The sequence below is a fragment of the Myotis nattereri genome (assembly GCF_964212035.1).
Source record: "Myotis nattereri genome assembly, chromosome: 19".
NCBI lineage: Eukaryota > Metazoa > Chordata > Mammalia > Chiroptera > Vespertilionidae > Myotis > Myotis nattereri.
Window position 1 is genome coordinate 10,864,252 of NC_138095.1, and position 14,200 is coordinate 10,878,451.

General features: G+C 40.3%; 1 protein-coding gene across 1 annotated transcript in view; it reads left to right on the top strand.

The window, feature by feature from the left end:
- PPTC7 (protein phosphatase targeting COQ7) overlaps positions 1-14,200 on the top strand; it is a gene marked incomplete at both ends in the record, with an annotated part of 41,768 nt that overhangs the window by 14,489 nt on the left and 13,079 nt on the right. Inside the window, one exon of the mRNA XM_081114186.1 lies at positions 12,357-12,536. Coding sequence (XP_080970312.1) covers positions 12,357-12,536 — 180 coding nt within the window. The remainder of the gene's footprint in view (positions 1-12,356; positions 12,537-14,200) is intronic.

A 14,200-nucleotide genomic window follows, 5' to 3' on the forward strand; every position in this document is an offset into this window, starting at 1 on the left:
TGATGGTCAGTGCACTCCCACAGGGGGAGCACTGCTCAGCCAGAAGCCGGTCTCATGGCTGGCGAGCACAGCGGTGCAGGAGCTCTCCTGCCTCCGCGGCAGCGCTAAGGATGTCTGACTGATGGCTTAGGCCTGCTCCCCGTGGGTTCCCCGAGGTCTCCTAGACTGCAAGAGGGCACAGGCTGGGCTGAGGGGACCCCCGACTCCCACCCCTGAGTGCATGAATTTTGTGCACTGGGCCTCTAGTTTATTACATATTAGCTGCCAGCTGAGCACTGTGGCAGGCTCTTTTAACACATTATTCAGTTCCTCACACCAACCTTGTGTTGCCCATGATATTATTCTCATTCATGGGTGAAAATACAGAGGGTTAGAGAGCTGCCCAAGGACACCTAGTCCTGGAGCTAGATTTAAACCCAGATCTGACTCTTGCCAACAAGATGATGAGACCTGGGTTTTTAACTTCTTGAAGGAAAGATTTCAATCAAGAGACAAAGTGCAGCAAAGCAAGAGAGAATTTATTGGCCACAGCAAAAAACACATTTAGAACATTGAAACAAGGAAGGGCATAGAAGAAGCAACAGAAAAGCCTAGCCTGGGCTGCTTTGGCTCACTGGGAAGTCAGGGAAAAGGGGGCCGTGGAGGTTCAGGGGGTTAGCCTGGGATGAACTGCTACTGCCCACTGCTCCCCTGGTTGCAAGTCTGGTGGGGTTCCTTAGAGTGTAGGGGATACGTGCCTGTGGGGGAAGGAGAGAGGGAAGGGAATGGTATGGGCGTGCTCCCCTGGGACAGAGCTCAAGCTGGGTCCCTTATATTGAGGCTGTTTATTGCAGGTGGGAATCTTAGGGGAGGTCTCAAGGGAGGGTCTCAATGGACTATTCATCAGTTTCCAGGTGAGTTCTTTCAGGGTCACTGTCTCCACTGATTGGTCAGTGCTGGGGCAGGGGGTCCTGAGTCAGTGCAGCTAGTCCTAAGGTAGCCATTTGTCTGGCTTTGCTGTTTTTTGGGACCTGGAGCTGAAGTACAACTGAGGTCTAGATGTTATTATATTTAGGGAGGAAAATGTGTGTATGTGGGGGGGGGAGGGTTCTGAATCTCATGAGGTTACCTCTTGTTTTTCCAGTTTTGCCCTTTGCTAGGTACCCAGGGCTTTCCACCTGGTGACCTTCTGCATCTGATTCATTGTCCTTGCCCTGCTCAGGTTTAACTACCTATAACAACTCCAAAACTATCTGCTGTGCTTTTGCCCAATCTCTGTACATTACCTTTCAAGTCAAAAATGACCATTTTAAACTTTGTTTTACTGAGATGATTTTTGCTGAGTTTGAATACTACTTAGTTATTAGCTGTTCTTAGGCTAATAATTGAGCAAAGCCCCATAATTAAAGCAATGATGGCCGAAACCGGTTTGGCTCAGTGGATAGAGCGTCGGCCTGCGGACTGAAAGGTCCCAGGTTTGATTCCGGTCAAGGGCATGTACCTGGGTTGCGGGCACATCCCCAGTAGGAGATGTGCAGGAGGCGGCTAATCGATGTTTCTCTCCCATCGATGTTTCTAACTCTCTATCTCTCTCTCCCTTCCTCTCTGTAAAAAATCAATAAAATATATTAAAAAAACAAACATATTTAAAAAAAATAATAAAATGTACAACTTTAAAAAAAAAAAAAAAAAAGCAATGATGGCCTCATTAAGTCTTGTTGAACTAGTCTGTGGGCCACAAGGACTTTGGTGGCCTTAGGCCAGCCCTTTCCTTCTGGAGACCTCCTAAAAGCCTTAACTCCTGCAGTGCATTGTTTGAGCTGATTGCTAGTGAGAAGTTCCTGGCCATCTGTATATATAAAAGCCCAGCAACCATTACGGTGCAAAGACCAGAATGACTGGTCGCTATGACGTGCACTGACCACCAGGGGGAGATGCTCAATGCAGGAGTTGCTCCCTGGTGGTCAGTAGACTCCCACAGCAGGAGCGCCGCTCAGCCAGAAGCCTGGCTCATGGCTGGCGAGCGCAGCGACAATGGTGGGAGCTTCTCCTGCCTCTGTGGCAGCGCTAAGGAGTGGTGAGCCAAGTGGTAAGGAGCGAGCAGGCAGGCAGTTAAGAGCGAGGGGTTCTGGATTGCTAGAGGGTGCCAGCCAGGCTGAGGGACACCCCCCCACCCCCATGCGCGAATTTCATGCATTGGGCCCCTAGTGGTGTAATAAGCATTTACCTGGAGGGCAGGTTTCTTTGCTCTTAAAGCTCTAACCTCACCTTTATTACTTGATCTGTACTGTATCCATATTAGTCACAATCATAGGTAACTGCCAGAAATGCCTGTCTCTTCAACCTCCTCCCCCAAACTCAAGTTTTTATAACTTGAATATTTTTCTGATTCTTTCAGCTAGTTGTAACCTGATCTTCCTTGCTTTTGTTTTTATTGATGTATATGTACTTTGGTTTATTATAGCCATTTATCTTGAACCTCTCCAAACCCTCTTTCTGTACCACAACCACCAGCACTTGATTTTAAGTTCCTGTGGGCAGGAAATCTTCTATTATATGTAAATTTCTTAGCTGCCTTTTGCCACATGTCTTGCACATAGAAAGTGTTCAATAAAATATGTTGAATAACTTTAATATTGAATTTAAGTGTATAATGTAGTTCCAACTGGATTTATAGTTTTTGTCATCCTTTCCATGAAGGTAACATGTACTCATTACTAAAAAAATGGGAAAGTGTGGAAAATAAAAAGATGGAGAAAAAATTACTTGTCCTTCCCTGGCTGGTGTTGCTCAGTGGTTGGAGCATCATCTGTACACTAAAAGGCCGTGGGTTCAGTTCCTGGTCAGGGTACATGCCCAGGTTGTGGGTTTGATTGGGGTGCATATGGGAGGCAACCAGTTAATGTTTCTCTCTCCTTTTCCCTCCTCTCTCTCTAAAATCAATTAAAAAATATCCATGGATAAGGATTTAAAAAATTTACTTGTCCTACCACTCAAAGACCATTACTTAATTAAACAACATATGGGGGAACATAAGTAGTGTTTAGAAAGTAAGTGTTCACTAGGCTGGCTTATTCAAAGGAATTATGTTCTCATTAAAAAAAGAAAAAAGCCCTAACAGGTTTGGCTCAGTGGCTAGAGCGTCGGCCTGCGGACTGAAAGGTCCCAGGTTCGACTCCAGTCAAGGGCATGTACCTTGGTTGCGGGCACATACCCAGTGGGGGGTGTGCAGGAGGAAGCTGATTGATGTTTCTCTCCCTTCTTCTCTGTAAAAAATCAATAAAATATATTAAAAGAAAAAGAAAAAGAAAAGGTCCAGGCAGAATAGTGCATTGGCTGAGTATTGATCTATGAATCAGGAAGTCACAGTTTGATTCCCAGTCAGGGCACATCCCCGAGTTGCGGGCTCGATCCCCAGTTGGGGTTGTGTAGGATGCAGCCAATCAATGACTCTCATCATTGATGTTTTTATCTCTCTCTCCCTCTCCCTTCCTCTCTGAAATAAATAAAAATATATTTAAAAAAATAAAAAAAAGAGGGCCAGTGTAGCTCAGTTGGGTTGGTGTTGTCCTGTGCACCAAAAAGGTCACAGGTTCAATTCCCGGTTAGGGCACATGCCCACATTGGTGGCTCATCCCAAGTAGGGGGTATGCAGGAGACTGCCAATCGATGTTTTGCTCTCATATCAATGTATCCTTCTCTCCCTCTCCCTTCCTCTCTCTCTTAAAAAAAGTTCAATTAAAAAATAATTTTTTTTAAAAGGCATTTTTGCCCTAGCCAGTTTGACTCAGTGGATAGAGTGTAGGTCTACGGACCAAAGAGTCCAGAGTTTGATTTCTGTCAAGGGCACATACCTTGGTTGCAGGCTCCTCCCTGGCCGGGGCCTGGTCAGGGCTCATGCAGGAGGCAACCAATCAGTGTGTTTCTCTCACATCGATGTTTCTCTCTGTCTTTCCCTCTCTCTTCCACTCTCTCTAAAAACCAATGGAAAAATATCCTGAAGTGAGGATTAAAAATAAAAATTTTTTTAAAAAAAGGCATTTTTGAGCTGGGCTACATGTGACTCCTTTCTTGCTTGCTTTTTTTTTTTTTTTTTTTTTTTTTTTTTTTTTTTTAATACTAGGTTAACCTTTAAGACCAGAATTCTAGATCTAATCTTATAAACAGGAAAATTTTCTCTTAGCTTAAAGGGCCAATACAAATAGGCACCCTTCAGATAGCTGGACTTAATTACTGTTACTTAATTACTGTTACTTTCTTATTTCAATGTTAAGTTATCAGTGTTATATTACATTTCCTAATATCTAGAAACTAACCAGCCTCAGCATTAATAGAAGCCCTTAATTCTGTATCACACTAAGGGCCCTTCCTCTACTGTTCATAGCTTACCATAAGTGTGGCTCCCAGATGATTTGTCTGTTGCTTCCTCCTGTCCTAAAAACATTGCTATTAGCATTTAGCATTTCAGGAAGGTACTGTGCAGTTCAAAGGAGTGAAGTGACCTATTCTGTGACTTCACCTTCAACTCTGCAGTTTGTGTGGTAGGGAGGCAGTGATTCATACCCCAAGGTCCCCAAGCCACAGTTGAGCCAAAATACATTATTTCACGTTAAGTATTTGGTATTTAAACAGAAGAGCTAAAGTTAGAGGAAGAACATTTTTATTTTTAAAAGGTTGACTTTGAGTTTCTTTGCCTTCACAGTATCATTTCTTAATCCTCTTTACAGCATTTTCACTGCTTTTTAAGACAAAGCAACAGCCCAGAATAGTCTGGAAATTACTATCTCTAGTTAATGAAGTATTCTGGACAGTAGGTATGACTGTGTGTATATATGCATATTCATTTTAACTTGATTAATTAAGTAATTTCATGTTTACTAAGCTAGAAAGGACTATTTTGTTTGGAATTCTAAAACATAAAATGAACTGTTTATATTTGAGTTTTGTTAACTCTCCTAGATAGTTCCCTTTCGTTTTTTGCAGAATTTTAGTTTTGCTTATATAAGTTCCATTTATCATAGGGTTGAACCTTCCTTTCCATCCTTTCAGCTTTATTGCTTCAGCTTTTGACTTAACTGTTCTGCTTAGAGGTCTTGAGAGTTCTTGAGGTAGGGTTGGTTTCTGGAGAATGAGAAATGCAGATTTCGTTGTTATTAATGCAGAGTATTGTTATTAATGCTTTGGGGAAACTTGTTGCAAAGGAAATATATCACTTGCTTGTTACAGCAGGAAGAACGTCATCTTCTAAAATAATAAAAGCGTAATATGCTAATTAGACTAGCCGTCCTTCTGGACGAAGCCGGGGCTGCAAGGGAAGCCCAGGCCCCAGGTGCCTGCTGGCGGCCGGAAAGAAGCCCGAGTCCTGGGTGCCAGAGGGAAGCTGGTGCCGGCAGCCAGGGAAAGAAGGCCTACTCTTGGATGAATTTCGTGCAACGGGCCTCTAGTAATTTATATAATTTCACTTCTAGAGAACTGAAAAGACTGTTAGTCAAAGTAAATTGTACTTTTGTGAATAGCTCAATTGTTACATATATTTTTTCAATAATCCTGCTTTTTTGTTCCCTTTGGGATAATTATTTGCAGATACATTTCACAGTTCGAATCACAGGAGAGTGTTCTTAATGCCCAAATAGTTGAGGCTTCAGAAATGTTGATACAGATGTGATCTGTTACATTGGATAGAAATTGAATTTGTACTCTGATCTCAATTTTCTCTGGAGCAGTGGTTCTCAACCTTCCTAATGCCACGACCCTTTAATACAGTTCCTCATGTCATGTTGTGGTGACCCCAATTTCATTGTTACAAATTGAACGTAATTAAAGCATAGTGATTAATCACAAAAACAATATGTAACTATATATGTGTTTTCCGATGGTCTTAGGCGACCCCTGTGAAAGGGTTGTTCGACCCCCAAAGGGGTCGTGACCCACAGGTTGAGAACTGCTGCTCTAGAGGCTTCGAGTTTGTAATGCCTCTAGACCAGTGGTTCTCAACCTTCTGGCCGTTTAAATACAGTCCCTCATGTTGTGACCCAACCATAAAATTATTTTCGTTGCTACTTCATAACTGTAATGTTGCTACTGTTATGAATCGTAATGTAAATATCTGATATGCAGGATGGTCTTAGGCGACCCCTGTGAAAGGGTTGTTCGACCGCCAAAGCGGTCGTGACCCACAGGTTGAGAACCGCTGCTCTAGACAAATAAGGTTGACTTGGAGAACTCTAGATTATAGATTGAAGAAGAACCTCAGCATCTGAAAAGAAGCTGGCTGTAGCACTGCAATAAATACTGTCTAACCAGCTTCCTCATTAGATGAACAGTTGCTGCAGAAAGTGTAAAACCAGATCCTTAACCCTCTGAGTACAGAGGGTCTCATGCTACTTTTATAATTTAACTCTTGTGATCCAACCAGGTTCTTACTCAGTTTCTCCTCTGGAGTTTCAATTCACTATCAAGTACCCATCCTAGTAGATAGATGTTTCACTGATGGAAAAATAATCCTGTAGAACCATCTTGCTTCATTAGGGGATGAGGATCCTGTAAAATGCCTTAAGACAATCAAAGATGCAAGGAATAAAGCTGTTACCTTAGGATAACACTTAATATTTGAAATTATGCCAGAGCCAAATTCTTCACTGATACTTATACTAAAGTTGAAATTGAATATTTATTCTTTGGGCATCACTTTTTTTCTGGAAAATGTTGGCTTTGTAACTAATTTCATGCCAATCTGAAGATCAGTGTAGTTGGAAAGGTTTTAAGAAGAATGGCAACCTCATGGTGATAGCTGATAGAGTCCTGGAGAGACTCAGGCAGATGTTGGCTTCATTCAGTCTTTTAAGGAGAGCCTTTTGTTACTACACAGGTCACCATATATGCAATTGGAAAGATAGGATTAGTATTTTCATGCAATATTTTATTTATTTTTATTAAATCTTTATTGTTGAAAGTATTACATATGTCTGCTTTCTTCCCCCATTGACCCCCTCCAGTCCGCCCCCAGTAACTATAATCTTTAAAAATACATTTTTTTTTGCCAAAACCGGTTTGGCTCAGTGGATAGAGCGTGGGCCTGCGGACTGAAAGGTCCCAGGTTTGGTTCCGGTCAAGGGCATTTACCTGGGTTGCGGGCATATCCCCAGTAGGAGATGTACAGGAGGCGGCTGATCGATGTTTCTCTCTCATCGATGTTTCTAACTCTCTATCTCTCTCCCTTCCTCTCTGTAAAAAATCAATAAAATATATTTAAAAAAAAAATACATTTTTACTAGAGGCCCAGTGCACGAATTTGTTCATGGTTGGGGTCTGGCTGGCCCGCCCTGATTGGGGTGAGGGGGGGCTGATCAGGGGCAGGCCAGCCGGGGGAGGGGCCGGCTGGCCTGCCCCCGCCCCCTGGTCAAACTCCCCTTTGAGGGGACAATTTACATATTAGCCTTTTATTATATAGGATTGATTTCAGAGAGGAAGGGGGAGAGAGAGAGAGAAACATCAATGATGAGAGAGAATCATTGGTTGGCTGCCTCCTGCACCACCCCAACTGGGAATTGAACCCACAACCCAAGCATGTGCCCTGACTGGGAATTAAACCATGACCTCCTGGTTCATAGGTTGATGCTCAACCACTGAGCCACTAGAGTCGGGCTGTGACTATAATTTTTAAAATATACATATATCTTTATTGACTTCAAAGAGGAAAAGAGAGTGAGAAACATCAGCGATGAGATAGAATTGTTTGGCTGCCTCCTGCACGCTGCCCACTGGGGATTGAGCCTGTAACCCGGACATGGGAATTGAACCGTGACCTCCTGATTCGTAGGTTGATACTCAACCACTAAGCCACAATGGTCGGGCTGTAACTATAATTTTAAAATAACTTTTTTAAATGTTCTTCTTACAAAAAGATACATTCAAGTGATATATACATTTAAGTGAGATACACCAGAATTATTTGTTCTCCTCTCTTAACTCTTCACTTTAGAAAAACAGTCCATGGAAAACATAAAATATTATATAAAAATCATAAATATTTTCTAGTTGATTATTTCCCACTTCATAAAACTGCCATTTCTACATAAATGGTACAACTAAAGGAATCTTCTGTGCCCTTTAGTCTTCTCAGCCTTTTGCTCAGCCATTTCAGATATGTAACCATTATCTTAATCTAATAATGGTTTTAATTGGATTTTGGGTCAAAGGAAACACTTAAGCTAGACTGTGTGCTGACAGACTTATTAATGGAGACATAAGATGATTACAGCGAATTAAAGGAAATAGCTTCTATATTCAGTGCAAACTCTTTATCTTGGCATTCAAAACCTTTCTAATTAACTCAGTCCACCTTTTCACTTCTCTTCACCTCTAAACAAATTATATCATTCTGACAAACTGGATTACTTGGCCTTAATCAGTTATCATATCTGTGATTGTAATTTGATGTCTAGAGTAAGAATTCAGTTCACAAATGAGCTATTGGGCCAGGAATCCTCATTCCTAAAATAAGATCTTGAATTAACTCCTTGAATTTATTACCCTCTCTACTCTCCCAGAACAGCCCATCTGCCCCTCTGGTGTCAGTTCTGGATCTTTGTCAAAGATTGGCTTCAGATTGCCTTCCCAGCAGCAAGCACATAGTTCCTGATTTCATACAGAACATTTTCTCAAAAAAAAATGCTCCACTGACACCTGAAACCAAGCACACCAGAGACAGAATTCAAAATCTGAAGACATTCCCACCCACTTCCCAACTGGCAAATCAGTACTCAAATTCAGAAACCTACTGATAAAAAAAACCCTATTGATAATAGAACATAGGTATCTTTTGTATTTATTCCTTTGTACTTCCAGTGATTATCTATTCTACTTTTCTCAATACCTGGAACCTAAAATTTTGCAGCTGACTCCTGACCTCTGACCTCTCCCAGCCCATTTTCTCCACTGCTGTCAGGATTATTTTCTAAAATATAGATTGGATTATATCACTGTATCCCAAACCTTGTCGGCTTATTATTTATAGCAGTGCTATACATATACTTTGGAAATAAACTGTAACTACATATATGATCCATGGGGGGGAAAAAAAATCCTCACCCAAGGATATTTTTTCCATGGATTTCCAGTAGAAATATACTGTAACTACATATATGATCTTAAATGTTCTAGTAGCCACATTTTTAAAAAGTAAAATTAGATATTCATTTCAATTTATTTAACCCAATATAAGTAAAATATTTCATCATGTTCAGTAAAAAATTATTACTAAGACATTTTACTTATTTATTTATTTACTTATTTTGGTATTATGTTTTTGGAATCCAGAGTGTATTTTACATTTATTTTTTATTTTTTTTTTAAACATATTTTATTGAGTTTTTACAGAGAGGAAAGGAGAGAGATAGAGAGTTAGAAACATCGATGAGAGAGAAACATCGACCAGCTGCCTCCTGCACACTCCCCACTGGGGATGTGCCCGCAACCAAGGTACATGCCCCTGACCGGAATCGAACCTGGGACCTTTCAGTCCGCAGGCCGATGCTCTATCCACTGAGCCAAACCGGTTTCGGCGTATTTTACATTTAATAGCACATCTCAATCCAAACTAACCACATTTCAAACTCAGTAGCCGCGTGTGGCTAGTGGTTCCCGTGTTGGACAGCATAGGTCAATAGCATAAAGCTTAATGTTCTTCATCTGCAATATTGGGCCATCCACAATTTCACCTACTGCTCTCCATTTTTCAGCTTCTCCCCACTCACCCAGGCACCAGCTATACCTGATTGTCTGCCATACTTTTTCTTTTATTACCCTTCCCTGTCTGTGGAAGTCTCTCTCTCTTTTTTTTAATCCTCACCCGAGGATATTTTTTCCATGGATTTTTTTTTTTCTGAGAGAGTGGAAGGGAGGGAGAAGAGAGAAGGAGAGAGAGAGAAAGAGAAAGAGAAACATCAACACGAGAGACACATTGATTGGTTGCCTTCTGCACTCACCCTGACCAGGCCGGGAATCAAGCGCAACCAAGGTTACTTGCCCTTGACTAGGGAATCAAACCTGAGACTCTTCTGTCCACGGGCTAACACTCTAACCATTGAGCAACCGGCCAAGGCAGCAATCTTCTCTTTTAACATTTGTTCTCTTTACCTCTAAATGAAATTTCCCTTTATATCTGGATTGATTACACTGTTTAAAAGGTGTCCTCTCTCCAGAGACATTGAAGCATGCAACAGACTGATGAATTTCAGAGGGAAGGGGGTGGGAGGCAGAAAGAGATTAACCAAAGAATGTATATGCACATATGCGTAACCCATGGACAGACAATAGTGCAGTAACAGTAAAGGCCTTGGGAGGGGGCAGAAGGGGAGGGGGTCAATGGGTGGGAGGAGGTAGTACATCTGTAATACTTTCAACAATAAAGATAAATTTAAAAATAAAACAAAATAAAATTAAAAAATAATAAAAATAAAAGGTGTCCTCTCTTTTTGTGGATTGAAGCTTTTGCTAATGTAAAAGAGGAAATATTCATTTCTTTGTAGAAATAATTGCCTAGTATGAATTAGGTTTCAGATGTACATGTGAAAGATTATTCTGGTTTTGGCCTGATTCTAATCCCAACTATGGTTCTTCATATTATATAAGTTGTTCATTGTAAGTAAATTATATATGTATGCTAAGGCTTCCCTCCCTCCACCCCCACTCCCCCATAGCTTTATTGAAAAGTTTATATGGTTTTTTAATCTCTTTTTCCCCTAAAGAGATTTAGCCAATGGAATTTTGCCTGAGTTCTTTTTCCCATATAAAAGCAAACAGGTGCCTGAAAGGTTGCACTCTATTCTGGGAGAAATCTGATTAATGTTGAAGGACTGTGTCAGGTCAGACTCTGTAACCTGCTCACAGATTATTTAGTGAGTGCCAGGATCAACTCTCAACATTATCTCAGATTTTAATGGTTTTCTTGTGAAGGGCACTTGTAGATGAAACCAGTTTGTATATAAAGTTAGTTGTGGCTCTTAGATCAGAAACTGGTAAGAAGAAATTCTTTCCTGGAGCAGGCAGTAGTTTGAAAGAATGAATGATTCATCAAATGGAGTTGCAAGAATTATAATTGCATTCTTGTTTTAACACAAATTGTTGCATTTGAACCCATGGTGAAATCTTACCCCTACTGATATAAGAATTCCTCAAAAGAAGTATCTTTTAAGTAAACTATCTTAAATTCTCTTGGGGAAGGAAATGGGGAACATCTGCAATAGTGTCAACAATAAAAACTTTAAAGATGAATTTCTAGGTGTCCTTCCAACTGCTTGAAAAGCACAGGAAAAAAAGTGGTACTTCTTTATGGTAGGGTAGGCCTGTCATCCTCCATGCTTCTCTTTCCCCTACCCCCGCTGCCCCCACTCCCTCCCCATCCAGTTCACCTGTAAGTCCTTTTGTTTCACCAGATCCCAAATCCCTGCACTCTAACTGCACTGCCACCATTTCATAATGGAGCTGCTGAGACTCCTGACTCATCCCTTCTTTCCACTGTTGCTCTCCACAGCAGGCAGAAGGATATTTTTTTCTTACTATCCTTATTACTATTGAGACTTTTTTATTATACATTAATTAAAAATAAAACACAGATGCTATTGATTTTAATAATGTATTCTCTTTAACACATATGCCAAATATTATTTCAACATGTACTCAATATAGAAGTTAATGAGATAGTTGACCCTCTTATTTCATATCAAGTTTTCAAACTCCAGTGTGCATTTTATACTTAGAGTACATCTCAGTTTGGATCAGCCCCATTTCAAGGCTCACTGGCAACATGTGGTAGTGGCTGTTTTATTGGAAAGCTCAGCCCTGGACAGGATAGTGGTTTTCTCTTAGGGAGGAGGAAAGGGAATGGGATATATTCTTAAATTTATTCTTTATTTTACAGTTATTGGCTAATTTTTGAAGTTAAAAGATTGCAGCTTTTGGTATTCTTAATGATTGCCAGCTGTGGATCAGTTGCATTGTCGTTAACATCAGAACTCTTTTTTAAAAAAATCATTTTACGTTCTTATAAAATACAACAAAAATTAATAGCACAAATTTCTTCTATACAATAATAATCCTGCTGAAATTGTACTCTTGGCTGGTAGGCAAGGCTACTCTGTGGTAGCTCTCATGTTTATTCATAAATATATGAAAGATCAAATTCTAAGTTAGAGAATATGACTTAGGAGTATTAGAGTATATCAAACTTGAGCACTTTTTATTCTGAATTCCAGGGTAAATATGTTTACTGGTATGTAGTAAAATGAACTGTCAGGAGGAGATGGGTAGGAATTCCTGAAAAGTTGGTAAGAACATCCTTTAAATGTAATTTTTTTTTTTTTTTTTTTTTTTTTTAGGCGTTGCAGATGGTGTAGGAGGATGGAGAGACTATGGAGTTGATCCGTCTCAGTTCTCAGGGACTTTAATGCGGACATGTGAACGGTTAGTAAAAGAAGGACGGTTTGTCCCGAGTAATCCCATTGGAATCCTCACCACAAGCTACTGTGAGTTGCTGCAAAATAAAGTTCCTTTACTTGGTAAGTCTGTGTCCTATGTGTTTTCCTCTCTAAAGATGCCCAGGAAATGGTTAACAATAAAACCAAGAAATTAATCAGCCTACCTTTAAGCAGCGTTTGATAAGGAAGCTATTAAATACTTACTATTTACTTACAAAATACTACTGCTTGGAGAGAATGTAAATAGGTACAACCACTTTGGAAAACAATTTGGAATTGTAGAATACAGTTAAACATGAACAGATAGTATGCTCCAGCAGTTCCACTTCTAGGTCTATACCCTAGACTAGAGAAACTCTTACACATCCGTATATCAAAGAGTAGGCACAAGAATGATTATAGTAGCATTATTTATAATAGCAGAAAATTGGAACAACCTAGAAGTCCATTTATAGTAGAAAAACACACTTAGAAAAGGAATGATTTAAAGCTGCATGCAATACTCAGGAACAGCCCTGGCCAGTGTGGCTCAGTTGGTTGAGTGTTGTCCGATGCACCAAAAAGTTGGTGGTTTGATTCCTGGTCGGGGAGCATGCAGAAGGCAGCCATATTTCTCCCAATGTTTCTCTCTCCCTTCCCCTTCTCTAAAGTCAACAAAAACATATTTTGAAAAAGTAAAAATTGTTTAGGGATTCTAAAATATGATAAAAGAAGAAAGAAAAACAAGTGATTATATAATTCAGAATAGGGGTTCTTTCCAAGGGAGGAAGAAAGGAGTGAGGTCTGGCATAAAAAATTCAGTTGATCACCTGTGGGGAGTTCAGGTTGCAGATAGATACCCCAGACTAATAGCAGTTAGCTGAAATACCATGGCACAAAATAGATTCCTGTTAATCTTGTTATTAGAAACTGTCCAAATACCTAGTGCTCATTTGGTATACTAATGGAGCATCCTTTGGCCAAGCTTCTACATTTATTTGTTAAATGGTTTCCTGGAAACTTTAACCAACAACTTTCCCAGCCTTCTATGCAGAATTTCAGAAAGGGTGTTATTCATTTTCTGCTAATTGCCAGCATCTTTCTGGTTACTAGAAGGCCCCCCCCCCTCCTCCCAGTCACCATCCGAATTTAAAATCAGCCTCTGTTCAGTGATAATGGAGAGCTCTACATTGTAGAATTTTGCCTTCACTTTAAATCCTTAAGAACAGTTTCTTTTCATTATGCTGCCATCTTTTTTTTTTCTCTGTGCTGTGATTAACCAGCTTATTTTATTTCTAACTGAAGAGAAATCTTGCCTTGAGGTTTCAATATACTGCTTTGTCTTAATTTGCTATTTTGGGCATGCAATTTGGAGCTTGCCTGGCATAGTAGAACATCCTAGATTCTCTTTCTAGTACCTCTCTGTCAACATGCCATATGACTTTATGCAAACCTCTTAACCCCTGACCCTTGCTTCATATGTTGAATGGAGAGACGTGTGTGTGTGTGTGTGTGTGTGTGTGTGTGTGTGTGTGGGCAGGGAGGGGCGGGGGGCAACTTAAAGCTGCCTGCAGCACTCAGAAACATGTTGTTGAGGGAAAAGAGGACATTGCAGAATACCATCTAATAGTCTAACATCTAACAGAGATGAATCCTCTGCCCCCAACCCCATGCATTTATTGTGACTTGGAATAACCATTTACAGAATAGCAGCTATCCTATTTTTGCACTTTGAAAGCTTTCTTCTTGCTAACTTTTTTCCTTAT